The following is a 27,117-nucleotide window of genomic DNA, read 5'->3' on the forward strand; positions in this document are numbered from 1 at the left end:
ATTCACTTTTACTTAGTAGTGACAGCTGTTAGCTGTATATATATTTAAAATTTTTAAAATATTAATTATTATTATTATTTAGTTTGAATTAATATAAAAATTTCATATTTAAATTGAAACTAGATTAGATTTGACCGAATAATTCAATTCTTATCTCATAGTGATATAATCGTGGTATATATTTTGAAATAATAATTATTATAATTTTAAGTTTGAAGTAATATAATTTTTTTTAATTAAAGTTAGCACCCCTTATTTTTGGCCCTAGTTCCGCCACTGATGTTAATGCATAGAGTTCTTTAATTATTCCCTAGTCTTTAATAACAATAACTTCATGCATTTTTTTTATTTGTTTTGTAGTAAGTTCCATTGGGTCTCCTTAATTCAAGTTTCTTGATATTTGTTTTTTTTAAAAAATAGATAAATCACTTCAATTAAATTGAAAAGGAACAAAACATAGTCCAATTCAGGTACAACAAACCACTCACACCATAAGAAGTGATACAAAGGCTAACAAAACAGACCACCTTAGGATGAAAGGGAATCCTCCAACCCACACAAAAGGAAAATAGCTAGCTCGTAATACGGTCGGGTGCCTCCTCGGTAGTAGTGCCACCCTTGTTCAACTGACTCCTTGACTCAAGAAACTCGAGGCTGCGTTTCACAGTAGCCATGGCATCTTCAAATTTCTCCTTGGCTCTAAATCTTTAAATTTCTAGATGAACTCTGTGGACTCTAAACATCCGGTAAAAGCTATACTAGTTAGTCAATTTTACATATGTGTCCTTTTAAAACTTTATATTACAATGACGTTGTTGAAGTCACTGATATTTCAAAAACTTTCTTGCATACCCCTTGTACTGAGGAGTTTAATCCAATATGAAATTGGAAATTTAGAGAGTTTAATCCAATATAAATCTGTATATGTGTATACATAAAAATTCCAATTTTTGACAATTATTTATTTAATTATTTAATAATTTTAGTTTTTTAAAAATTATTCATATAATATTTAATTGTGTTTGGGTATTGATTTTAACGCCTTATCATTGTTTATTTTTTTTTCAGAAATTATTAATTTATTATTATTTATTTATTTGATTACTCTCATTCTATTAGCTTGTTAGCTCCTTTTTATTTAGTTATTATGTATTTCTTCTTTTGTTTTTACATATTAAATTATTGAATTGTTAAGCATATTATTTATTTTGGAATAATTGGATAATTTTAATATAAAAATGAGATCATGCGAATGGTGTGCTTCTTTTTGCTCACCGATACTGAAAAGCTTTGCTCTAAATTTTTGATAGTTTGTTCACTGTTGCATATTAAACTTATTTTAATATAAATACTAGAACTATCAATTTGGGTCGACGGGGAAGGCTGGCTTGAGGCCTGCCAAAACCCACCACTTGGCTGGGCGGGGCGAGGTGGGGCAAGACGGGCCAACCAGCCATTTCGGACGGCTGGCAAAATGTCAACCCAACTCGACCCACTTTTGATTGTGGGTTGGACGGGCTTGCCCGCTAAAAATATCAAAAAATTATTATATTTTATTAGTTGTTTTAATGTATAAAAAATCCAAAAACATCCGTTACAATTTACAAAATCATCCAAAAACATAAAATAAAAACTTCAGACATATTACAATTAACAAAAATAAAAAGCATCCATTACACAAAGATAACCATTATAATTTTTAATTAATTAATATAATAGGATCATGGATAGTGACATTTATCAATTCTATCGGATAATATTTATATATCAAATATATTATTTTCAAATAATATATATTTTTTTAGTATAAATAAGTTTTCAATTTAAAAAGAACAAAAATACTATTCAGGTTGAATGAAATTGGAACTAAATACTAACTTTGGAGCCTTAGCATCACTCTAAAAAAATGAACCACTTCTATAGAGCTTTTTCACTTAATATAACACGTTTCTAATTTTTTATATAGTAAACTACTTGTTATAGAGTTTTTTCACTTATTATATTAAGTTTTCACTTAATATAACATGTTTCTACTTTTTTTTTTTTTACAACAAACCATTTATTATAGAGTTTTTCAACTTATTATATAAAGTTTTCACTTAATTTAACATGTTTATACTTACTTTTTAGCTTTTCTTAGATTTAGGTTTTTTTATCTTGTTTGTTTATTTATTTATTTCATTTAAATCCCTATATATATATACACATTCATATGTTACACAAAACTTATAAATAAGGGGCGGGTCGCAGGCTGGCCCTGCCCAACCAGTGGTCCGCGTAGGTTGGCTCATTTAGGCCCGCCTCTAAACGGGCCTACAAAAAGGCCAACCCAACCAACTTATTTTAATTGGCGGAGCGGCCGGCCCGACGGGCTAAGACCAAATTGACAGCTCTAATAAATACGTTAGTCTCCAAATAACTATACACTAACCCTGTTATTGGGGGTTAAACACTGACCATGTCAATATGAAACTCTGATAAGAGAGTACAGTTTCGCACTGTATAGTTGATGAAAGAATAACAGTTTCTGATATTTTAGTTTAGGTTGTTAAGGGAAAATAAATGACCTCTGAAAATCTAACTCGAGTCATCAAGTTTAAACAAATGACCTCTAATATTTTGTTTTGGCTATCGTAATTGGGAGACATATAATTTAATTATCTGCTAAGTTTTATTTTGTTGAATTACTTTGTTTCTGCATTATATTTTTGACAAGTGTTGTACTTTATTATATTACTGGTATTTAAATTCTGAATTTTTTAGATTTGCCATGATCTCAATATTTTTGGTGTTTACTTACTGGGTTGTTGAGCTCATAAATGTGTTTTCACCATTTTTCAGATCAGGAGTAGGAAATTTTATAAGTGTACATTTGTGCATTATTTAATATTATTTTGTAAACTTATTCGGCATGTATTAGAGTATTCTTGTGGAAGATGATACTAAACATGGCGAAAATTGTATTCTCAAGTACTGAGCAGTGCTTAATGACGAGAAATTGCTAAAATGAAGAAGATAGAGCTCTCTCGACATCAACAATTGAAGAACAAGCCAAACATAACTAATTATGGGCATATTACGACCTTGCTTATGATTGTAACCCTCAAGCAAGGAACCTTGTTGTCATGCTTATGCCCATAAGGAGGAGTATAAGGATCAAACATAGAGACTTATGGGCAGGACTTGCACTTATAAACCAAACAATAAGGGTTGTACAAAGGAGCTTACCGGGAGCAATATACATCATAAAGGTGTCGCAAGAGCCATCGAGAGAAGAGTACGGCCCAACGCTAACGGTTGTAAGCGAGGCCGTAACATCGAGACAAAAAACCTTACAGGTGGGACTTATGGCCATAAGTCTGCCTATAAGTCACACGACCCATCATCTCCAACTCCTTACATCCTCATTCTTACACTTGTAGGCTCCCCATAAGTGGCTAGGTATAAAGAATTTGATAAGGATTTCAAAACAATCTTTTGACGGCTAAGCTTTGGGAAAGGTGGAGAGTTTTCTCTAGATTTATGAGGGCGATTCATTAAGGTGAGGAGGCTTACCTACCTTCAAGGAGGATTGAAGATGTCAAGGAGCATCTTGATGGCGTTCCTGGAAGGAAAGAGGAAAGTTCTTCAATAATCTCAAGAGGCACAATAGAAAATGGGGGTTTTAATTCATTCAATCATGCTTGTCATTTCTTGTGAATTGTTTGATTGTTCTCCTTTGATCAAAAACTAATTTTGTAGGTGTTTGGGCATAGATGAATTCTAGGGTTCAAATTTGATTGACTTTGGTTGTGGATCTTTCATACTTTACATTAATTTTCAATTGCAATCCTTTACTTTTGAATTCAATTGTGTGTTTCTAATGTCTTGAATGCTACAGAAGTGAAAGCCTTAGATTCATGTTTGATGTGTTTTTGTGACTAGTTGAGAGACCCACCTAGCATAGGCAAGCTCTATTGAAGGAAAATTATGAGTACGCCTACACATAGGATACTTTGGAGTCAAGAGTTCTTCTCCCACAATCCTTTCGAATGAGTTGGCAAGTAATTCTATCCTCTTTACAATCATAGGGAGTAGTTTTGGAGAGAGATCTTGTTTTAGGGACAATCACTTTGAAAGAAGGATTGTCTACTTTTGAATTCTTATCGGTTCTTTGAAAAATTTTATAGAGTGCAATGTGATCATAGGATTATTTATATCAACACCGTACTAGATCAGTTACTATTTATCTTGAGAAAAGGACAGTATATTTTAGGATTTCTCTCAGCTCAATTAGGATTGTTATACTTACAACCAATGTCCTGGACTTATAAAACCCTAGAGGGAGTCTATGCCTGAGTACCCTGTTCCCTTTCTTGTTTAGCTGTATTTTGTCCATTGACTTTGACTTTTGTTTTCTTTTTTTTAGTTGTTTCACATCACACCACTTGATTAGGTTAGTTTTCGGATTAAGGGTTAGTATTAGTAGACTCTACTATTCCTATGGATTGATACCTTGCTTCTTAGCACACTTTATTAGTGGATTGGCACATACGCTTGAGTCCATATCAAGTAGGGATGATTGGCAAATAGCTTAGCATGGATAGTTAAGCTCTACCTTCTATGTGCACGTACAACTTTAATTTTTGAATAATTATTGTTTTTCAAAACCTTATTAGTTGAAATGCTTGTATTATGAACCTTGTAGTATCTTTGCTTTTGAAGTCTGTATTTTTGTTAGATATTATCTTGTATTTTGAGATAGGCTTTGAGGCCTAGTGTGCTAACTTGATCTTGGCCTCGCGGGTATGCGACTGTTTGTCGGCGTGCAAGAATCATTGATTGGGCTCGAGGCCGTGCCAAATCTAAGTAGCATCAGACACTTTATGAAATTTGATCTTAGTACCCTAGATAAAACTACTTGATTTGAAGTTCTAGGCAATCAGAATTTGTTTTAGATTGACACTTGCTAGATCATAGTTAAATCTGCAAAGTTCTTTTGTTGCCTTGACTCTGATTAGGTTTGCCTTGCATAATGCCACCCCGTAGAGCTGCTAGCAGGAACATTGCTGAATTGTTGGGGCATGCATCTACTATTAGGGAAGTCCCCGCTGAAGGGGGAGTGAATACGGCTAACAATTAGGAAGTTATATTGGAACTAATGCGAGAAGTGGTAGGGTTGGTGCCTGAGCAAAGGCCGCATCAAGCACCACCCCCACCCCCACCACCTCCTCTTTCTCCTCCATGTGAAGTGTTGAAGGAGAAAACTGTGATGAAATTCAAAAAGTATGGTCAACCACCTTTTGAGAGCACTACCAATCCAGACAAAGTGGAAGTTTGCTGAAGTTATCAGTGATGAAGTGCACAAAAGAAGAAGAAAAGCTCGGGTTCGTGGTATATATGCTTAAGGGTCTAGAGTGAACCATCGATACAAAGGAGAGCTTCATATTCATCAAGGGCAAGAGTTTGAGTCTTGGGAGCAATTAAGAGAAGCCTTATTTTGCAAGTACTTCACCAAGGACAAGATTGCCCATTTTGAGAGAAAGTCCATTAATCTGACCTAGGGAAGCATGACCGTAAATGCATATGACAAGCTTTCTAGGTGTGCTCAAAAAATGACCATAGTGGGGCCATATGCTTGAGAGAGACCTACATGAACATATTCATAGGGGGTTGCCCACCCTACGCCTGACCAGCTATTCAAAGGTTGTGGGGCATGCTAAGTCCTTAGATACTGTATTGAGTGACACCAAGGATCAACAAAAAAAAAATTTCAAAGGAAGAGAGGCATATGCTTTAACAATCAGGAAACCCGTCAGTCTAGGAATGGAGGAAAACCTAGGTTAGATGCAAAATAGAGTGCATCTCAAATAGTTAGCGGACCACCATACCCTTGATCTCAAGGGTTGCCACTAGTTTCTCCCAATTCTGGCTAGAGGGGATGTGCTACTTATGGATGTGCACATGGGACTGTAGATTACAAACGAACTACTGGAGCCTACTTTAGGTGTGGAAATTTGGAGCATCATATTGCAGAGTGTCCATAATAGTCTTCTAAAGCACAGAGGGCATCTAATGTACAAAATTCTAGGTATATGCTTGTACCAAAGCCTTAAGCTTCTTTCAGGTCAGTGTGCCGAAAAGGAGGTGGTTAATAAGCAACCATCTTCCTCAGCTCAGCAAAAGGGAGGAAGGTCAAAGACTTAGGGGTGTGCTTATGCGATAAATAAGGAGGATGCACATGCCTCTAATGTAGTGGTGTTAGGTACTTTGTCAATTTATTCTATATATACTTATGTTTTGTTTGATTCTAGGAAGCATGCTTTTATTTGGAAGCATGTTTTGCTTGTTATTGCTATTGAATATGATTTATGTGCTGTCACCCCATTATTGGTCAATATTTTTCTAGATAGAACATGTGTGAATTGCCTAATTCTTGTTGTTGGTCATGAGTTGCTAGCTCGATTGCATGTCATGAGTATGAAGGCCAAAGATGTTATTTTTGGAATGAATTTTTAGTCTGCCTCCCATGCTGTAGTTGACTGCCACGCAAAAGAGGGTAGTTTTTAAAATCCCTGGAGTGTAAGACCTCATCTTCTATAGTAGTGATTCCCCATCACCACCTCGTTTGATTTCCACCATACACACTCGGAAATTACTCTTAGGTGGGTGCTTGGGATTTCTTACAAAGGTGATCGAAGCCAAATTAGAAGGGCTAGTGTTGGATGATATTCTCGTAGTCAAGGAGTTTTCTAATGTTGTTGAAGACCTTCCCGGTCTACCTCTAGATAGGGAAGTGGAGTTCACTATTGACTTAGTTTTGGGAACCAATCACATTTCTAAGGCCCTTACAGAATAGCACCTACTGAGCTAAAGGAGTTGAAAAAGCAACCTTGAAGAATTGCTTGAGAAGCATTTTATTCTGCCTAGTGTTTCTCTGTGGTGTGCTCCGGTTTTGTTTTTGAAGAAGGATGGCAATTTACGGTTATGCATCGACTACCTGGAGTTGAAGAAGATGACAGTGAAGAACCGATATCCTTTGCGTCAAGTGTTTTTAGGACAGCTTCCTCATCTTAGAGTCCTCAAAGTCAGTCTTTTTTCTATCAAGTTTATAGACTCTGTCTTCTATGGAGGTCATGTTGCATTCCCTATTTTAAAAGTTTTTGATTTGCCTACAATGCTGGTGTTAGAAAAGTGGTGTGGAATAAGTGAAGGAGAGCTCTTTCCTTCTCTTACTAAGTTAGAACTACGTGATTGTCCTAATCTAAGGTCTTTACCATCAATTTTTCCTACTATTACTGCGCTAATAATGGTGAATGTAAATTAAAGGGTGTTACTCAGTGCCTTCTAGGATGGTGTCTTTCCAAATCTGTAGGACCTGAGAGTGGGGGTAATAAGGATACCATTCCTCAATTGCTTGAACAAAAAAGGCCCTTGCTAATGATTCAATCACCATCAGATTGGTGGATTGATAGAAATATGAAGCCCTCTCTGGGGGGTTGGTCACTAGAAGATAATGGAGGTAGATGACTTGAGTGAAGCTGGTGTTTTTTCAAGATGAGCGACGAGCCACTCGAAAAAGTGTGGACGGGGCCGTGCACACATGGGTGCTAAGATCACCTGCACACAACCACTACTTACACTCCTAGAAATCTCACTCATAATTTGAACTCTCACCACTTGTGAAGGGCTTTAATGGGGGTCCAGTTACCAATAAACCACTTGGTCATTAGTAGTGAGGCTGGTGCTTTAATGAATGAGATATTTTTGAGACCTTGATCACAGAGACACATGAGCTAATTTATATACAAATCCCTTGTTTCTTTTGAATATAATTTGTGATTTATTTTTTTTCAAAAAATATGTTTGAAGAAGCTTATAATTTTTTTTATAAAGTGGATAAAACACAATTGCATTAAAAAAGTAGCTTACAAATAAATCATGCATTTGTATTTTTTTTAAATTAGATTAATTATGTTCATTGAAAATTAAAAAATAAAGGAAAGTAAAGAGGTAAAGATGGAGTCGCCGTTAGACCTTCTCCTGGGCGGTGATGATGGAGGTGCTTGCGGCGGTGATGGTGGCTCTCGTGGTGGTGAGATGGGATCTCGTGGCGGTGATGGTGGAGATCGTGGCGGTGAGATGGGTTCCCGTGGTGGCGATAATATTCAGCCCCAAGGGCATGGTCAGGTGGCTAGTTTGAAGAGAGGGAAGGTGAGAACCGACGTCTCGTATGCGCAGGCTACTAAAGCTCCGGCTTCTGTGGAGGATTCTCATTCGAGGTGGACAGTTGTTCGTCGGAAAGGCCGTAACGACGGATTAGGACGTGGGGGTAATCAGAAATTTTCGCCGGAACCGACTCGTTGTGGCCGTTGTCTCCGTGTTGGACACTCCACGTCTAGAATGCCGTCATCTGACCACCTGCCGTAGATGCAAGGGGGCTGGGCACATTGATGTCTATTGTCCGGTTAGAAGCCCAGCTAGTCTCAGGAGTCCTGGTAAGAAATCTAAGGATGTTGGGCATCCTCCTCTCAAACGTGAGCCTCCTGCTGCTTCTTCTGGTGATGGCAGTGATACTTCGGGGAGAACTTTGCGCCTACATCGCTCTTCTCTCTCCTTGCCGTTATCCCCTGAGATCCTCAAGGCAAAGAATGATTTGAAAAAGGTTTTCCTAGTATCTGTGAATTCTGGGTACGTTAATGCCACTGAACTTCAATGTATTTTGCCGGATGCTCTGAAACTTGGTGGAGGAGGGACTGTGCATTGGTTTCATGAAGACACTTACCTTCTTTACGTTAAAAAAACTTTTGATGATGTGAAGAAGCTGGAAAAATTGGGAGTATGTGAAATCAATGCTAGTCATGGTTCTTGTTCTCTCTCGCTAGCCCAGTGGTCGCTGGAGATTGGCTCAGTGAGTGCAGCAATGGGTTCTGGAACTTGGGTGCGAGTGTGGAATTTGCCTTTTCATTGCTGGAGTTGGCCTACTGTTGCAGATGTGCTGCATCAAGTGGGAGATCTCGTCACCATCTCGAAGACTAAGGCTGCTCCCACGGGTGTTCTGCGTGCACTCGTTCGATTGCATGGGCGAGCTTCTTTGCCTCACGAGATTGATTTCAGTGTGGGGATGCGTAAATTCATTGTGATGGTGACTGATGAAAGGGATAGAGATCCTTTCTTCTCGGCGAGCAGGGTACGTTATGTCCTCCATGATAATTCTTCATCAGTGACCTTAGTTGATGCCGCACAGCCGCGCCCCCGTCCCTTGGGTATCTCTTCTTCCGAGAGTTCTCTTGAAGCTGACGCACCATCTAGCCATCGCTTCACTCATGAGATTGCTGCTGCCGATAAAGGGAAGAAGTCCTTGCCGGAATATCCGATGAAGAGGAAAAGGCCGATCATCATCGAAGATGGCATGCAGGCCTCATTCCTGCAAACCAATGCAACCCGAGCCCCTTCCGATGCGAAGGAGTGTTTGGGTCGCCGTGATGGAGAGCTTAGAGGTTTACCGTTGGTGGTGCCGCCGGTGAGGTCACAGCCTTCCGACCGATCAAGTTTCGAGGTGTCAAAGGTTGCTGTCGTGAGGTGCTTGGAACCGAGAATCTCCCCTACTTTCACGTCAAACATGCTCGCCAATAAGTTGGTGCCACGGAAGGAGTGGAAGCCTGTTTCTAAGTTTAATTCGGTTTTAGAGGGGGGTATTTTGGACCAAATTGTTACTGATGATAACTCTTCCAAACCATTTAACAATAATTTGGAGGATAATTATCCTAACCAACCTCAAACTGTGGACCCGGATCTAAACCATTGTCAGTCAATCGACTCGGTCCCATCATCTGTTGATCCCACTCACACACTCAATGTGAACTCAGTGGATGTCTCACAGTCTCTTGGTGAGCTGGAATCATTGAATGAAGATTCTGTCCCATTAGTTTTTGAGACGGACACCAGCATAATTTTTAGTGGACCCATTATTGGTCCAACTGAAGATTTTGCTCCACCTTTGTTTAACATTGATAGCAATTCTACTTTGGAACTTAATCCAGCATCCGATGTTAGTGCAGGTCTTTCTGACCCGAATTGTCCACCTCCTTCTGTTAATATTCCTCAGGGGTTTAAATGGTACTTTAATCAAAGGATGTGGACTCTTGTGCCTGTTGGTTTCAGAATTAACTTGGACTCTCTTCCAAGTTCTGATATTGGGATTTCTATCCCCCCACCTGTATCAGACTCAGGGCCTTTGCTTGAGATGGGTTTGCAGTCTGTGCAACCACAAAAATCAGTCTCTGAGGCCTTATCCTCAGCTGACTCAGGAGAGGAAAGCTCTGGCTCTGATTTTACTGAGAAAGTTATGCGGCTTTTCCAAGATGGCAATTCCAGCAAATCAAGTCACCCCCCACAAGCAGCTTTGCCCCCACATACCAGGAGGAGTGAAAGACAGAAGAAACCTTCTTCTAGGTGGAACGAGGAAACTGGGTTTCTTGCTGGCCCCCCAGATCGACAAAGAAAAGAGCCATCTCGGGTCCCACTTCTGAAGGTACCCCTAATCCGCTTTTTATTTCTTCTTGGTCTGATGCTCAACTTGAAAGTTATTGCTTGGCTTGTGGTATTGTTTTTTTGACTCTAATCTTAACCTAAAAGTAGATTGCTTCAATAAAATCAGGAACCTAGAATTAGAACGTTCCTCTTTGACCGCTGATGGGTCAAAGGATACCACTGTTTAGGTGGTAGGCGCTTCCCTTCTTTATGGATTTAGACATCATTTCTTGGAACGTTCGAGGTCTTGGTAGACCCTCCAAAAGATTTTTAGTGAGAGATTCTCTCCAACTTCATCGTTCGTTAATCTGCTGTCTCCAGGAATCAAAATTAGACTCTGTATCCCCCTCGATTTAGCGATCCATTGGAGGTAGCAACTTAGATGCTTATTGCTGGGCTCCTTCCCATGGTTCGTCTGGGGGTATGATAATTGGCTGGAATAGCTCCGTCCTAAAAGGGTACCTGATTTTTTCTAGTCAGTTCTGCTTGACTGTGGAATTCCACAATCCTAATGGTGATGGAGTTTGGTTTTGTACCTCAGTTTACGGACCTAATGATAGACATCTCAAACAATCATTTTGGAATGAAATCTGTATCTGTAATTGTGGTAAATCCCTTCCTTGGGTTATTTGTGGGGATTTTAATGCCATTTTCTCTACCTCAGACAAGAATAAAGGCATCCCTAACAAAGATGATATCTCACAAGCCCAATATCTTAAACGTGATTTAAATCTTTCGGAACCACCTGCTTCGGGTAGGCTTTTCACATGGACTAATGGACAGGTCAACCCTACGTGTGTGAGACTTGATCGCTTTCTTGTTAATCAAGACTGGTTAAGCCGTTACCCGATGATTAACCAATCATGTCTCCCTAGATTTGGTTCTGATCATGCTCCCATCAAGCTTTCAACTGGACACCACACCATTAAACAACACCATTTTAGATTTGATCGAGTCTGGTGCTCTGTTGATGGTTTTACTGAACTCATTCAATTATGGTGGGAGGATTTGAGCCCACATGGTTGTGGGGCTTTCATTCTCGCTAAAAAACTCGCTTTTACGCGTTCCAAGCTTCGTGAGTGGGCTAAATCAACTTTTGGCTCCATCAAGCTGCATAAGCTTAACATTCTTCATGAAATTGAAAACTTAGAAGAGATCAAGGATTTTCGTAGCCTCTCTGAGGCTGAGCTTAGCAAAGTTTCTGAGTTGAGGCAAACCCTTAGTAATTCTCTGGCCCAAGAAGAAGTGTACTGGCGCCAACGTTCACGCATAACTTGGCTCAAGGAAGGGGATTCCAATACCAAATTCTTTCACGCTGTGGCAAACGGTCGGCGTAACCGAAATTTCATCTCCCATATTGTTCACAATCATTCCACTTATAATGAAACTAGAGACATTGGGAAAATCTTCACTTCCTTATTCCGTTCCCAATTTGGCACTAAAAGCCACTCATGTTTCCATTTTGATTGGGATAGGCTACTTTTAAATAAGGATATGATTGATCTTACAGCGTTAGAGGCCCCATTCACTCAAGACGAAATTAAAAGAGCTACCTTTGAGCTTGGAGCCGATAAGGCCCCTGGGCCAGACGGTTTTCCTATTTTCTTTTTCCAAAAGTTCTGGCCTATAATTAAAAATGACTTGACTGCTCTCTGTCAAGATTTTTTTAATGGCTCTGCTAATCTGGAACGTATCAATTGGGCGAACATTGTTCTGATCCCTAAGGTCAAGTCCCCAGAATTTGCAACTGACTTTCGCCCTATTAGCCTCATCAACTCTTCTCTCAAAATCATCTCGAAAATTTTGGCCACCAGACTTAGCAAAGTAATTGATTCTCTTATTGAGTCAACACAATCCGCCTTCATTGCAGGTAGATGCATTTTGGATAATATTGTAGCAGCTGGGGAGACTATTTTTAGCCTTCAAAAAAGGAAGCTACCTGGCAATATTCTTAAAGTGGACTTTGCTAAAGCTTTCGATATGGTGGATTGGGACTTCCTTTTGGATCTTCTCAAAGCCAGGGGTTTTGGAGTTCGGTGGATTGGTTGGATTCAAAGCTTGTTATTTTCCTCCAAAGACTTTATTCTGGTTAATGGCTCCGAGAATGGCTATGTTAGATACCAAAGAGGTCTTAGGCAAGGGGATCCCCTCTCACCTCTATTGTTTGTTCTGGTAGTCGATGTCCTAAGTACAATGTTCTCCAATGCCCTCTCATCGGGTATACTTTATGGAGTTCCCCTTGGCGACTTGGGTAAAATTTGTCACCTTCAATATGCTGATGATTTAATGATCTTAACTGCTGGAGGGGTGGAAGACCTGCAAATCATAAAACTCATTCTCTATTTGTTTGAAGGAATGTCTGGGCTTGCTATTAATTTCCACAAAACTTGCCTTTTTTCAACTCAAATTGGACTTCTTCCGAACCAGTCACTCTCGAGCACCTTAAACTGTTCTGCAAGATTACTTCCTCTGACGTACCTGGGTATCCCAATCTCAGGCAGGCGCCCCAATCGCCAGGACTAGGATCGCCTTATCTCTAGGATTCGTTCAAGATTGTTTTCTTGGAACTCTAGGATGCTGTCCCTCGGAGGTAGACTTACTCTATTGAACATTGTTCTCACCTCCATTCCCACTTATTGGATGTCTAGGATGCTTGGGTAGTTAAAGCTATTAATCGTATTCGCCGTGTTTTCTTGTGGAAGGGACCTGATATTGACAAAGCCGGATGTAGACTGGTCAATTGGAAACGTATTTTTAGACCTCGCGAATTTGGCGGTTAGGGTGTGCTAAACATCGTGGAATTTAATCTAGCCTTACTGGGTAAGTGGTGGTGGAAGATAATTACTGATTCAAATTGGTGTGGTGCGAATGTGACTAAATTCACATACTTCTACCAGCATCACCAACACTGGAACCTCTTCAATATTCAGTCTAAACCTAAATCTTACTTTTGGGGAGGTATCTTAAACTGCCTACCAGCCTTTAGGAAATGTTTGACTCACATTATTCATGATGGTAAGTCCACTCTCTTCTGGCTAGATAGCTGGTTGGGAGGACGAGCCCCAATTGATTTGTGGCCAGATGTTTTTGCTGTATCTGCAACTCCTGAGGGGACTGTGAATGCCTTAGCACCTACCCTCATGAATTTGTTGAGGGAGATTGATCCTTACATTGATAATCTTTTAATCAATCTTGTTTGTAATTCTAAGGACCGTAAAAGTTGGAATCGTACTACGAATGGTACTTTCTCGGTCAAGTCCTTCTATCTTTTTTTGATTGATGGAGGCGTAAGAAGTAATATGTCCAAAATCATTTGGAAGGGGTTTTGCCCGAGAAAGGTGCAGGCATTTACTTGGCTAGCTTGGGATAACAAAATTCTTACCCTCGATAATCTGGCAAAGCGAAAATGTAATAAACTCCCTACTGCTACTTGCATGCTCTGCTTTACAGACATTGAAACTACGGAGCATCTTTTTATTCACTGCCCTTTTGCAGTTCAAATTTGGGAACACTTTAGGCAGCTTTTTGCTCTAATCAACCTCCCGTCATCCCTAATTGACTTGTTGGGTCGATGGCGGAGCAAGCTCAGTGGGGACAACAAGATAACCTGGGATACCTTATCTAGGGCCTTAATTTGGAATATTTGGCTCGAGCGTAATAGGAGAATTTTTTATGATTGTTTTATTAATTGTTTATCTGTGATCATTAAAGTTTCTCATATGTTTTTAAATTGGGTTTCTGCAGCTCCCGAGCAGAAAAGGCATAGGCTGGAAGAGTCTTCTCATACAGTCAAGAGGAGTCTGGAGTTTCTTGAGTCCAGGAGGGAAGAGATCAGCAGCCCCTAATGTTCTTGGGTTGCTTCGAGGGTGTTCTTTTTCTCTTGGAGTTGTTCCTTCTTTTTGGTTCCTTCCACTTCTAGTGGACTTTGTTTTTGCTTGTGTTGCTTGGACTTTGTTCGGCATTTTTTGCCGTTGCACTACTTGCTTGTAGTCTTCTTGGTTTTGTTTTTTTCCGAGTTACAGTACTACTCTTTTTGATTTTTAATAAATTGTGGTTTATCCACTTTATCAAAACAAAAAAAAAAAATTAAAAAATACAAAAGACTTTCCAAAACTATAAATAATATTGGAGAAAAAAAATACAATAGAAGCAGTCATTAGAAATGAAGTCTGACAACATAAGGCATTAGAATATCACATGAAAAATAAAATTAAAAAAAAAATTGTTGAAACAAGACCCGCTGCACCGAGAGAGAGAGAGAGAGAGAGAGAGAGAGAGAGAGAGAGAGAGAGAGTTAAAACCCCACTTGAGAGATTCTAATTATTGAGTAAATTGGTGGTAGCATTTGAAATTTGAAAATTCATCCATTGCGCTCCAATCAAATATTCAAAAATAATGGCTTTTGAAAACAGGTTGCGGGTTTAAGTTGAATAGCTGTTATGCTTGAGCCGCCAATGGCCCCAAAAGGTCTCTGATGGCCACAGGGCTGCTAAGTTGGTCAAAAATTTGGCCAAAATGAAACCAAATTCTCTTTCTTTAGTTTCTAATCTTCTCTAATTTCCTCCTTTCTCCTCTAAAACTCCAAACTACACAGAAATGAAAATGTGAGTTGGCAGCTCCATGGCATATGACCAAAGTTCACTGATCCTCCAAAATTGGATGGTTTCCCTGTAACATTAAGACTCTTTTAATTCAATCCTTGACGTATGCAATGACATCAAGGTAGATTAATTCTTCTGCCATTTGAATTACATAAACTTATATATATATATATATATATGAGAGAAAAATCATAGATACCCTTCATATATTTATACAATTTAAAATGCCAATGATGAACCTTAGCAACTAAGCAGGAGACTTGCTGTAGTCTTCACAAACAATGTATAAAAGACCGGCCATAGAGCAAAACAAAGAGTAAGGAAGAGTGATCAATGGGTGAAAAAGTCAAGTTGTTTGGCTCCTATGCAAGCCCCTTCAGCAGCAGAGTAGAGCTTGCACTAAAGCTGAAGGGTGTTCCTTTTGAGAACATTGAGGAAGACCTTGCCAACAAGAGTGCCCTTCTGGTACAGTACAACCCTGTGCATAAGAAAATTCCAGTGCTCCTTCATGGCGGCCGGCCGGTCATTGAATCACTGATCATTCTTGAATATATTGATGAAACTTGGGATGGAAACCATGCCATCTTGCCTAAAGATCCTTTTGAAAGAGCCTTGGCGCGCTTTTGGGTCAAGTTTATTGATGACAAGGTGATATTTGTATTTATATATACACTCCCTCTTCATTTTGATTGTTTTGTTCTTTATGTTTTGATGATCTTCGCACTATATTTGTTCATACGTAATTTATACACACACACACACTATATGATGATCATCATCATCGTCTGCTGAAGCCTCTAGTCATTGATTTTTATATTTGATGATGATGAAAACACAATTAGTCTGCCATGTCCATTTGACCAGTTCTTGGGATTAATTTCTTGAAAAGTCACCCAACTTTGTTTTATTTTCAATTTAGTTATTCAACTTCAAAACATATCAAAGTGATCACTCAAGTTACAAAAACTTTTACCGGGCAGTCACTCAAGACTTCCCAACGCCCAGTAGTCTACTTGGCCACCTTAAAAGCTGAGTCAGTGGCTAATGTCCACATCATCAGGCTTACATGCCTTGTCCATGTCAGATTAAGTCACTGAGTTGGCAAAACAACCTGCCACCTCAACCCTTTCTTGGTCTCCTTCTTTTATGATTCTTCTTCTATTTCCCTAATGAAGATGACGGTGATGAAGTTCTATTCTCCACGTATCTTTCTTCCATTTCTTCATCGCTCGACCTCATCCTCACCCCTAGCAACCGATCTCGGTCCGATGAGATGGTAAGAGTATTCTCTTTCGGATGATGTTTTCTATAGAAGCCTAGTTCGCCGGATTGGCATCACCTACGACTCCCTCCAGTATCTAATCGCAGCAGAGGAAAGAGGGCTCACTCCTGCTCATCGTCGTTGTACCGATCTAGTCATTGGAATGAAGATGAAGAAGGTAGAAAAACTTTGATCACTAGTTCAGAAATCTCCAGAACAATGACAAGAAAAAGTAGAGGGTAGAGAAAAAGAATCTGAGGGGAAGAAGAAGAAGAAAAGGCTGAGGTGTCGGTTGTTTTGCTGACTCAACAACTTAATTTGATGTGGACAAGCCACATAAGCTTGATGATGTGGACATCAGTCGCTGACTCGGCTGCCACGTAGGCTATTGGGCACCGGAAAATCTCGGGTGACTGTCCGGTGAAAGTTTTTGTAACTTGAGTGATCATTTTGATATATTTTGAAGTTGGATGACTAAAGTGAAAATAAGGCAAAGTTGGGTGATTTTTCAAGAAATTAATCCCCGGTTCTTGACTTTCAAATGTTCGACTCTGGTTAGACGGATTCCATTTAATCTAAAAGCCCTAGTTTTTTTTTTTTTGGGCTAATAGAACTGAAGACCTAGGTTGATAAAATGGGTGAAAGTGAACATTTGGTCTCTAAATTTTTTATTTTCTGATCCAAACAAATCTTTTTTGGGCTATAAACTAAGGCTGTGGTAGGAATAGCATTTTGAACATTTAAATAATTGAGTAGTTTTTTTCATATTTAATTTTTTTTTTTAAATATGCACACTTGTCCCTAAAATGAAAACCACAACCAATGAGTTCATAGTTGGCTCTATATGAAAAATGAGAGTGAGATATTAGAAGGTCTCGAGTTAAAGATTTGTTGGAAGTATTGGTTATAATAAACCACCGATTATGAGTGCAAATTCATAGCACAAACCCCTCACCCTTGACTGAGGGTGCATAGGTTAGACCAATCAATTCCCGGCTTGTGCACATACTCCTGATGTATATAGTGTTTATTACTTTCGTCCAAAATAAAAAAATAAAAAAAACAAAAAAACATATAATATCACTTAAATTTAGCTAGGTATGTTGCAATAGCTTTTGATAACATAGTAGATAAATTTCATTTGAAAAGTTTATTGGATGTGAACAAACACTATAACCATGTAGACAATATTGCTGGGGTGGTAACTATATATATATATATATTTACATACTTAAATACATAAAAAAAATCCATTAATTATTGACTTCTATAGAAAGTGAAAACATGCACATAAATACTTAAAAGTCAAGACTTTCGTTGTTCACATTGGTTAAAAATGTTACTGTTGCAGGTGCTCGGAGCACTGTGGATGTCATGCTGGAGTGAAGGGGAGAAGCAAAAGAACTTCATGGAACAATCAAAGGAATATTTGGAGTTGCTAGAGAATGAGCTGAAGGGAAAAAAGTTCTTTGGAGGGGACACCATAGGAATAGTGGACATTGCTGCTACTTTCATAGCTTTATGGGCCATTATGGTCTTCAAGAAGTTGCAGTATAAGCTTGATCAATGAGGAAAAACATCCAATCTTGTGCAATTGGATTGAAGAGTTCCTAAGCTCTGAAGTTGTGAAGAAATCCCTTCCTGAAAAAGAGAAGTTATTTGCCTATTTTCATGCTAAAAAGGAAGTAATTTTTGCCACAAAGGCTCCTGCTTACTGATGGCTGAAAACATGTAGTAGTGTTTGTCGCACTATATATATAGTGAATGAGATTGGCATGACATGTTAAGATATATATGTTGGCCTTGTGATTCTCATCACTAGTGTTGTCATATTTGAATGAATAATATATACATGTCAAATTGCATAATGCTGTTTGAATGAATGATGTATGCCATTACATTAAACGGAGTTATTAAAAAAAAATACAATAACTGGAGTCTAGGCCATCAATATAGGGATCTTCCATGTCACTAAAAGAAAGTTAGTTTTAAAATAACATTTTTCATCCGTTGCTAATTCAGTTTGGAAACTGATTTAAAATAAAAATTATTTATTTCCAAAACTCTTGTTTTTAATTTAAATTGAAACGAGAAAATAATTTAAATTAAAACGAGAAAAGATTCCGTTTTCAAATTAAAAACGGGATTGTGAATGGAAACCAATCCATTTTTAACTTTTGAAAATTAAAACGGAATAATTTGTGTTGGCAATGCATTTCTAAATTCCTTTGTAATTCTGTTTTCAAATTTATAAACAAATTTAAAACAAAATTATTAACGTTACAAACATTAGAAACAGATTTCAAATGGAATATTTTTTGTTTTATTTTTGTTCCGCCTCTAATTTTGTTTCTAATCCGTTTCTAAAGTTAATTTTAAAAAAAAAACAATATTTAAACAAATTAATCCGTTTCTAAAATTCAAGTCAAAAAATAAAAAATAAAAAAATATATATTTTGTAAATTATATTAAAAAAAAAAAAAACAAATTAGTTTGCAGATACAACATGCTTCACACTGATTTTCAGACATAATGGTTGTTGTTAGTTCCTCCGGTGTGGTTTGTGGGTATTAAGTAACACTTAAGCACTCATAGAAGTCTCACACAAACCAATAAAGAAAGAGCACACAAACAAACACAAGGAGACACACAACGTTGGTAACCCAGTTCGGCGTCCACTCGCCTACGTCTGGGGGGCCAAGCCCGGAGATAAACAATCCACTAAAATAGGTAAAAATAGATGAGTACAAACACTTGTCACTCACACTCTCAACAATAAAGATCACTACCCTCTCTAGATTGTCTGGTGCTCACACACTCTCCTCAAAAAGTCACCCAAGAGCAAACCACAATCTACGAGCAAGGTAGTTTATATAGACGCCTCAACGTTCCAAATATAGCACATACCTCTTTTAGAATCTCCACGGCTACTAATTTAAAAACCTGCCAAAATTAGCTGTTGCAACTCTTGTTGTAACATGAATTGCAACATTGCCCTGACTGCTGACTTGACTGAGTTCTGGTTACGTTGCGGACGACCTCAAGACCCATCAACCTCCCGGTCATGCTTAGTCCGAGTCGATGCAGCCAAATCTCCCAATCCTGACTGCCGGCAACTAGCCTACCTCCTCAGTTCCTCATCACGCAGTCCCCTCGCAAGGGGCGCACGTTCTTGTGCGTCTTCACGAAACTTGCCAAACTTAGTCTTCAATCCACCTAAATTTGGTCTTCAAAGATTCTCCAAACTTGATCTTCAATTCACCCAAGTTTGGTCCTCAAATCTTGCCTTCAATAGATCTTCAGTCAATCAATTCAATCATCAAGGATTCTTCAAATCATATCTCCTTCATTCACACCATGAATAGATCTTTCTTTAATTAAGCTCCACCATTTTTAGTCTTCAATCATATCTCTCTAAGTATGGTCTTGATATGATTTTGTCTTCATGTTTCCAAGAATAATTCCACCAAGATCTTCAAAATAATATCCTCCATGTTAGAGACTTACTAAAAATAGTTTCACCAAGATCTTCAAGATGTTTGCCTTGCACTCCAAGTCTCCTTGCCATGTCACAATGCTTGTCACATCATCAATTATGCTTTGTCACCTTAGTTGCCATGTCACTTGGTCTAGGTGTCAAATCATGCCAATAAATAGTGCGGTTGCACTAACAATCTCCCCCTTTGGCATAATTTGACACAACTGCTTCTGCACCCAGACTGACTCCTGTTACAACATTCTATTACAATACTGACCTGGACACAGACTAAACTGACACTGTTACAACTTCCAAGTACAACATCAACTGGAGAAGAGAAACTAGGACTGGCATAAGATATCATCTAGTTGCTTACAAAATACTTGAGAAAATATTACAAACTACAACTAGTGAGACAAAATACGATTAACCATAATGAACTGACAAACATAACAATGTTCAACACAAAAAGACTAAATGTTCAAATGCCCAAGAAATGAAAAACAAATAACTAGTCAGTCTGGTACAAGAACACTTCTCCCCCTTTGTGATATAATTGATGCCGAAGTCTTCATGAACTGTTGCAAGACTTGTTACACCTTCTCCGGCAGCTCCCACTTTCTTCAGGCCTCGTGGTCTTCATCTCCCTGAATCGTGGCCATCATCTTCTCTTTTCTTCTTCTTCTCAAGAATTTCTAGGCGAGATAGAATCTTCTGCTTTTGTTTGGCAATGATGAACAATTCTGCAGATAATGCTCATTGCCTCCTCTCCACATCTTCTAGTTGCTCTTTCAACATCTTCTCATATTCTTCTTCTTCCAATAGATTTGCCTCTTCTTCATCTTCAGGCATTGGTGGTGGAGACACCCTTCCCTACTGGTAAATCAATTTTTCTTACCCTGATCGAACGACTTTTGAGAAATCTTCGGGTTTCTTCACTGCGTGATCGCTTCTCCCTTCCTGAGTTGTACTCCATGTTGTAACAAATACTGTGACAGCAGTGCAGAATATCCAAGTGATGTTGAAGAGTTAGAACCGTCAGCTTCTTTAACAATATTCTGGAAGATTAGCCTTCCCAGATTGAACTTCTTCCCAGTTCCAATAGCAAACAATAATAGAGCAAGCTCCTTCACTATGCTGGAATTGTGCGGGGCTGGTAACCAATTCTGAATGCCAAGTCTAAACAGAACATTGTACTTGGCCGTAAGGGTGGATGCTGGGAGTCTACTCCCCATGACTCCGTTCTTCCTCCAGTGATCTCTTTCAGAACTTCTTCATTCAACTCAAGCCCTTCTTCAAAGTTTCCTTTCACCTCTGGTTTAAACTCCAAGAATCTGTTCAGACAAGCGGGAGTAAATGGAATCCACTTACCTCGAACATAAACTCTAGTAATGTCTTTGTCAGATGGTAGCAAATTACTGTAAAACTCTTGGACCAATGACAAACTGTAGCTTTCTGGAAATGTTGCAGACTTGTATAAACTTCTTTGTTGCAGCAGCTCAGTTAACCCATACTTCTCAAAAGCTCCTTCATCAATCATCCTTTCAACTACAACTCCTCTCCCTTCAACAGATTCAAACTTCTTCTCGGATACTTTGTCACAAAATCTGTCTTCATCACTGTATTTAGCTTGTCGGGTTGCTTTCTTCTTCTTTTCTTTCTTAGAACTTGATGATGGTTTCTCCCCCTGTTTTGTAGCTTCAGTACACCTTCTCTTGTGCCTAGGGGAAGCTTCTTCTTCGGGATCTGAGAAAGACTTTTTTTTGGACTTGCTAACCTTCTCCTTCTTCTGGGTTTTCTTCCTTAACTGGGCCTTCTTTTCAGACGCTACTTTATTCCCTTTAGCAATCTGGGCAACACGATCTTTGAGTGGGATCTCATCAGAACTATGTGAACTGTCGGATGTTGCAGGAGTTATTGTAACTTGTGCAGTGATATGGTCAGTATCTGTAGGTACATCAGCATTTTGATGAATATTTCCCAGAATCTCATTGAGTATAGCAGCAGCTTCTTCCTCAGCACTCGTGGGAGCATCTGTGCTTCTTTTATTGGCTGCTTCTTCTGCTTGTGCTGGGGTTGCTTCTTTTTCTGCAGCATCTTCACCCCTAGCATGTTAGTCTTCTGAACCTTCTCCTTCTGCAACTGTAGCGGAGTCCTCCTGTTCATCTTCCTCTGCTCTCTGAACATAAGCACCTGGAAAAGACTCACGAACCCATCTCAAGAGATCATCTCTGTCTTTGACACCTGAAGGCAAATCTTGAGACGATGTTCCCGCTTCTTTTACTTCAATATCCTGAGAAGAAACATAAGGGACAATCATTTTCCCAAAATCTTCTGATTCTTCTCTCCTTGGTGGGCTTCCTCCAGAATCAGTCCCTCTCATCCTTACTTCTGCAATTCTGGCAGCAATTTCTTGTGGGGTCGGTGGAGCACGGCGGGCCATCCTTTTCATCCTCATCTTTTCACCGACTTTGACTTCTTCTCTTTCTCCTGATTTCAAAAACAATCTTTGGAAACAATTTGGGATATTAGGGTTTTTATGCCCCCAGTGTGAGTGGGCTAACACAACTCACCCTAGAGGTTTAAAAACTGATAAATTAGGTTTTACCTCAATCAATTTTGCAAGACCTATACATACTGGGGTGATCGAAGATGATGAGCCATACATAAAAGCTTCTGAGGCACAAATGGTATTTTATGTCGATGATAAAAAAGAAGATGGGTGGAGCATACGAATACACCTGAAACCTAGAGATTTGTACGATATGGGCGAGGATAATTTAGATGTCATGGCCAATATTGAAGCTTATCCATCACAAAATATGGAGAGTTTATTTCCTGATGAAGATATACATTTACCTTTGAGTCGAGATGAGGTAGATGATGTTCATAATTTGCAATCCTCAAACATTGGAGAACAATTTGAAGCTGAAAATAATAGTTAAAGAATGGATTATGTGAGTTAAATAATTGATTATATTTTATTCTCCTTTTACATGTTATCAAACTATTAAATTGATTATGTGAGTTATTTGTAGTATGCCGAGGACAAGAAGACACATCACGACAAGCAATTCAACAAATTCTACAGCGAACCCAAATCATTCTATACATCAAGGTACATCTATGGCAACACCACAGATTAATGCACAAGTTGAAGAAGTTGGCCCTCAAATTAATGCACAAGTTGAAGAAGTTGGTCCTCAGATTAATGCACAAGTTCAAGAAGGTGGTCCTGTGCATCAATCAGCTGTAGAAAGAGATGAACCTCAACTTTTTAGGGGTTGCAAAAGGAGCACAAGAACATGGGATGTCCAAATTAGAGGTGAGTAATCTATATAGCATCTTGTACATATAATTTATTTTAAATTTATATATTGCATGGTATCGAAGTTATAGGTGGTTGCACGCTATGAATAATAATGTCATATAAAAGATGTGGTTTCATTTTCTTTAAATGTCAGATGGAAATGGGGAACTGAGGCGTAAAAAAATGCGAGCAATTGATGTATACTCTCTTCCACCTGGAGAGAAAGTTGTTGTGGAATGGAATTCTCGAAATCAGCCTATTGAATTGTCGGGGGGTATGCTCGCTCAATTTATAGGCCACATTGCAAGTAATTCAGAATTTTCCTATCGGATATGAAAAGTGGCAAAAGATCCCAGAGTGCTATAAAGATCATGTTTGGAACAATATTATAAAGGTATGCAATGTTATTTATAATTGCCATGTTATGGGTTATATTTTTTCACTACATTTGATCATTTTGTATTAATGTATTAATTTATTTGTAGACAAAATTGGAGGTAAATGATGATGGGCATAAGCGATATATTTTCAAAAGCTTAGCAAAAAAATGGCGAGACAATTGATACAACTTATATAACTTGATGAAATGTGATCCCGATGGTCCTCGCGAAGCTAACATAGCAAGGAAACCTGCAGAGATCCCTTTGGAGCAATGGGTTACATTTGTGGATAATAGAGCTCGGCCTGACACAAAGGTGATATCCATTGAAAAAAATTAGATAGTTGAATTATTATTTCTCCTTTAAATGTTTAAATTACACTTTGCAGGCAAAAGCAGAACAAAATACAATAAATCGCACCCACCAGACAATGCCCCACACATTAGGTTCAAAGTCCATTGCCCGACTAGAAAATGAGATGGTTATTACTTTCTTCGTTTGAGTAGTTTTAATTATATTTATCAATCATGTCGCAACATTACTTATATATTAAACAACTTGCATTCTTGGTAGACAAAACAACTTGGTCGCTCTGCTACCAGAGCTGAATTATTTCAGGCAAGCCATACAACATCTGATGGGTCTTTTGTAAATGAAGAAGCGAGGCATAATCATGTAAGTTTAATATTGGAATGTATGATATGTTTCGTGTTTTTGTGACATATGTTTTTATGAAAAACTATATAACTTTAATGTACAGGAAGATCTAATTATTCGAAGTCAAGGATCGTCTGAAAATGAAGCATTTACTAGTGTTTTTGGGAAAGAACACCCAGGGTATGTTCGAGGTATGGGACTTGGAGTTGTCCCGACTCAAATATATGGATCATCTTCTAGCTCAAGCAGGAGAAGTGAAGCTAGTGGTAGCACACAAGCTGAAATCAATGAGCTCAGGGACACTGTGCATCTCTTAAGGCAACAAGTACAAGAAAATGAACAACGATTTCAGCAACAATTATCAATTCTTACCCAACAATTGGCAAACCAAAATCAGAACATACATTCAAATCAAGTTTTGTTTAAATTTCTTTGACATTTATAGGTATTATTTGGTAAGATTGTGTTGATTAGGTTAGGGTTAATGTTTACATTTTTAAGATTTCATTTTTTTTTCCTCAAATTTTATATTGATAATCTTTGACATAGGAAAATTTGGTATCACCAATTATTGGAAGACGTTCATCACACGGTAGTCACACGGCTCATTGTGCACAAAATTCAGATGAATCTACATAGGATAGATGTGACAGTAAGGTAAGTAAATCCTCGTGCACTATTTTTCTATTTGAAGTATGAAATTATAGTTGGTGTTTTGCTATTTATTAATTTAATGTTTCTTTTGCAAGTTTTGTTGTATGTGTTTTCAGGCCAAAGCAAGAATATGACGACATTGAATGATGCGATGCCATGTTCAACCCACTGAATCTGCAGTTGATTCCCAGTTTTTCAACCATCTTTTGTTAAATCTTTTTTTTGTGAACTTTAGTTTCTTGTGATGCAAGTTGTTTATGTTATTTGTGGAATGCTCATGTTAGCTGTAGTCTATGCGGTACTGATTTATATTATATTTTGCATTTCTTTTGCTTTCAAACTTTAGTTTCGTGTGATGCCAGTTGTTTATCACATACATCTGCCTTGTCTTCATAATTTTGAATGCCCGGGAAGCAACAATCTGTGATATCTTTCAATGCAGTATTGTTCAAGTGATGTTTTAATCTTTTCATTGATTAATACTCTTTTATAAAGCATGTAAACTTTAGTATCATCTTCTCTCATTTTTCTTCTATGAAAACATATGTCTTCTCTACACAGCATTTGACTTCCGTATACTACATTGCTTTGTTTCATTTCTGATTAAAATTAACATTTCTTTGAATTAAGATGAAAGTTGACTGTTTACTGATAATTTCTTGTACTGTTTTTTTTTTAATTTTTTTCTTTAGCAAGGCGAAGTACATCTGATTTTGCAATCACTAATGGATATAAGCTCATCAATTTTTCTTGAAGTTATATCCTGTACCAAGCTTTTCCCATCTACTTTCTTCAGGTTATTTCTGCTGCCAGGCTGTTAAGCGTGAGGATGTAGTTGGGCTGTGAAGAAGCTTTTTTTCTTATCCAACAATCTGCATGTCAGTTGGTCTCAAATGAGACAGCTATTTTTACTGGTTGTGATGTTGGTGGATGCTTGATTCAGTATTGTTTCAATTTGTTCACTATTAGATAGGAATCATTGTTGTGCATTTTCAAGGTTTGGATTATAAATGATGATTTTCGTTTGTAGTTGCTTTTAATGGAGCATCCTGGACTGACCCTGATTTTGTTGCTTTGATGATCATTCAATCAGTGTTAGATTCCTGGAATAAGAAGTTCAACTGCGAACAATTATTTGCAGAATGTGGATAGTACCTGAAGCAAAAGAAGTCCTGTCTGAGCCAACATTTCTTGAAGAAAACAGCCTGTAAGCCTCTCTGAAAGCTCTTGATATTATGTTCAACTCTGCCCAGCTAACAGCTCTAGCGATATTCTCAGTTTGCTCAAAAGGATCTTCAATCTGGAAAAGCATGAATTGTTAATCAGCAGATGTTCTTTGTTTCATGCAGTCGATGCACGTGCATCTCATGGGTACCGGAAGGAGATGGCGTATGACAGAGTGGGTTAGAGTGATTATACAAATTGTCAGTGAATGTTTTTCCTTTTATTGGTTTTGTATCTCACTTTTACTCAGATGGTTTTGCTTTATTTGTTTAGAGCAAGGATGGTGCTACTGATTATTCCTTTCCGGTGGTCAAGGATCAAACACAATTCACAGCTTTACATGCCAGATCTAGTAAGGCTATCTTTTAACATACATATATTCTATTCTGTTTTCGGGTAAAAGTTCTATGAATTTGTTAATATTGTTAAAAAATAATTTGAGTTATCAGCAACTGTTAAGCGTAGATATTTTCTGCAGTTTGGTGAATTGCATGTGATGTTTAAGTTTGAGACCAAATTATTTTTTAACAAAAGGGGATTTCTTTCAGGTGGGCTTTCTTTTGGTTCTCCTCAAACTTTTTATAGTCCTTCAGAACCATCACCAAATTACCATTGCCATCATACTGACATAGTATGCTTGCATATGATGTGAGATACATTGAAGAGTGTGATTATACCCTTCGTTTGGTGATTAGTATTAGTAGCTTTGAGGTTTCTTTTCTTGCCATTGCCCGGTATTGTCGATCCCTCAAGAGCCATATGTGTCATTCTCCTACCTAAATACAGCTAGTTTGTGGATGTTTGATTTTTCTAGAATATTCTATATGAGATCCTACCATGTAACTTATCTCACTCGGTTGCTTGTGTAACTTTCAGTGCTTTCTTGAGGAGAGCCGGCAATTGATGCGTCTACCACCTCGCCAATCCACTGCTAAAGCAGATCTCATGGTCCCATTTCAGCTTGTAAGATTCAGATTTTTTTTCATCGAAACTCGTTACATCAATGAAATTGCATCCTCTGGTTGGTACATTAGGCTTGG

General features: G+C 38.2%; 2 protein-coding genes across 2 annotated transcripts; one reads left to right on the forward strand and one right to left on the reverse strand.

The window, feature by feature from the left end:
* The first annotated feature begins 15,446 nt into the window (after positions 1-15,446).
* On the forward strand, positions 15,447-18,092 carry LOC120265275 (probable glutathione S-transferase). Its single transcript, XM_039273152.1, is given in 3 exon segments — positions 15,447-15,761; positions 17,726-17,911; positions 17,913-18,092. Coding segments are annotated over 3 exon segments (681 nt in total).
* Positions 18,093-20,787: 2,695 nt separating this feature from the next.
* Positions 20,788-22,295, reverse strand: LOC120265276. The gene is made up of 3 exons (XM_039273153.1): positions 21,980-22,295; positions 21,050-21,799; positions 20,788-21,005 (listed from the first exon to the last, which is right to left on the reverse strand). Exons 1-3 carry the CDS (start codon positions 22,293-22,295, stop codon positions 20,788-20,790), a joined length of 1,284 nt encoding a protein of 427 aa, XP_039129087.1.
* Between the last annotated feature and the right edge of the window lie 4,822 nt (positions 22,296-27,117).

Source organism: Dioscorea cayenensis, chromosome 7 (assembly GCF_009730915.1).
Source record: "Dioscorea cayenensis subsp. rotundata cultivar TDr96_F1 chromosome 7, TDr96_F1_v2_PseudoChromosome.rev07_lg8_w22 25.fasta, whole genome shotgun sequence".
NCBI classification, from domain to species: domain Eukaryota; kingdom Viridiplantae; phylum Streptophyta; class Magnoliopsida; order Dioscoreales; family Dioscoreaceae; genus Dioscorea; species Dioscorea cayenensis.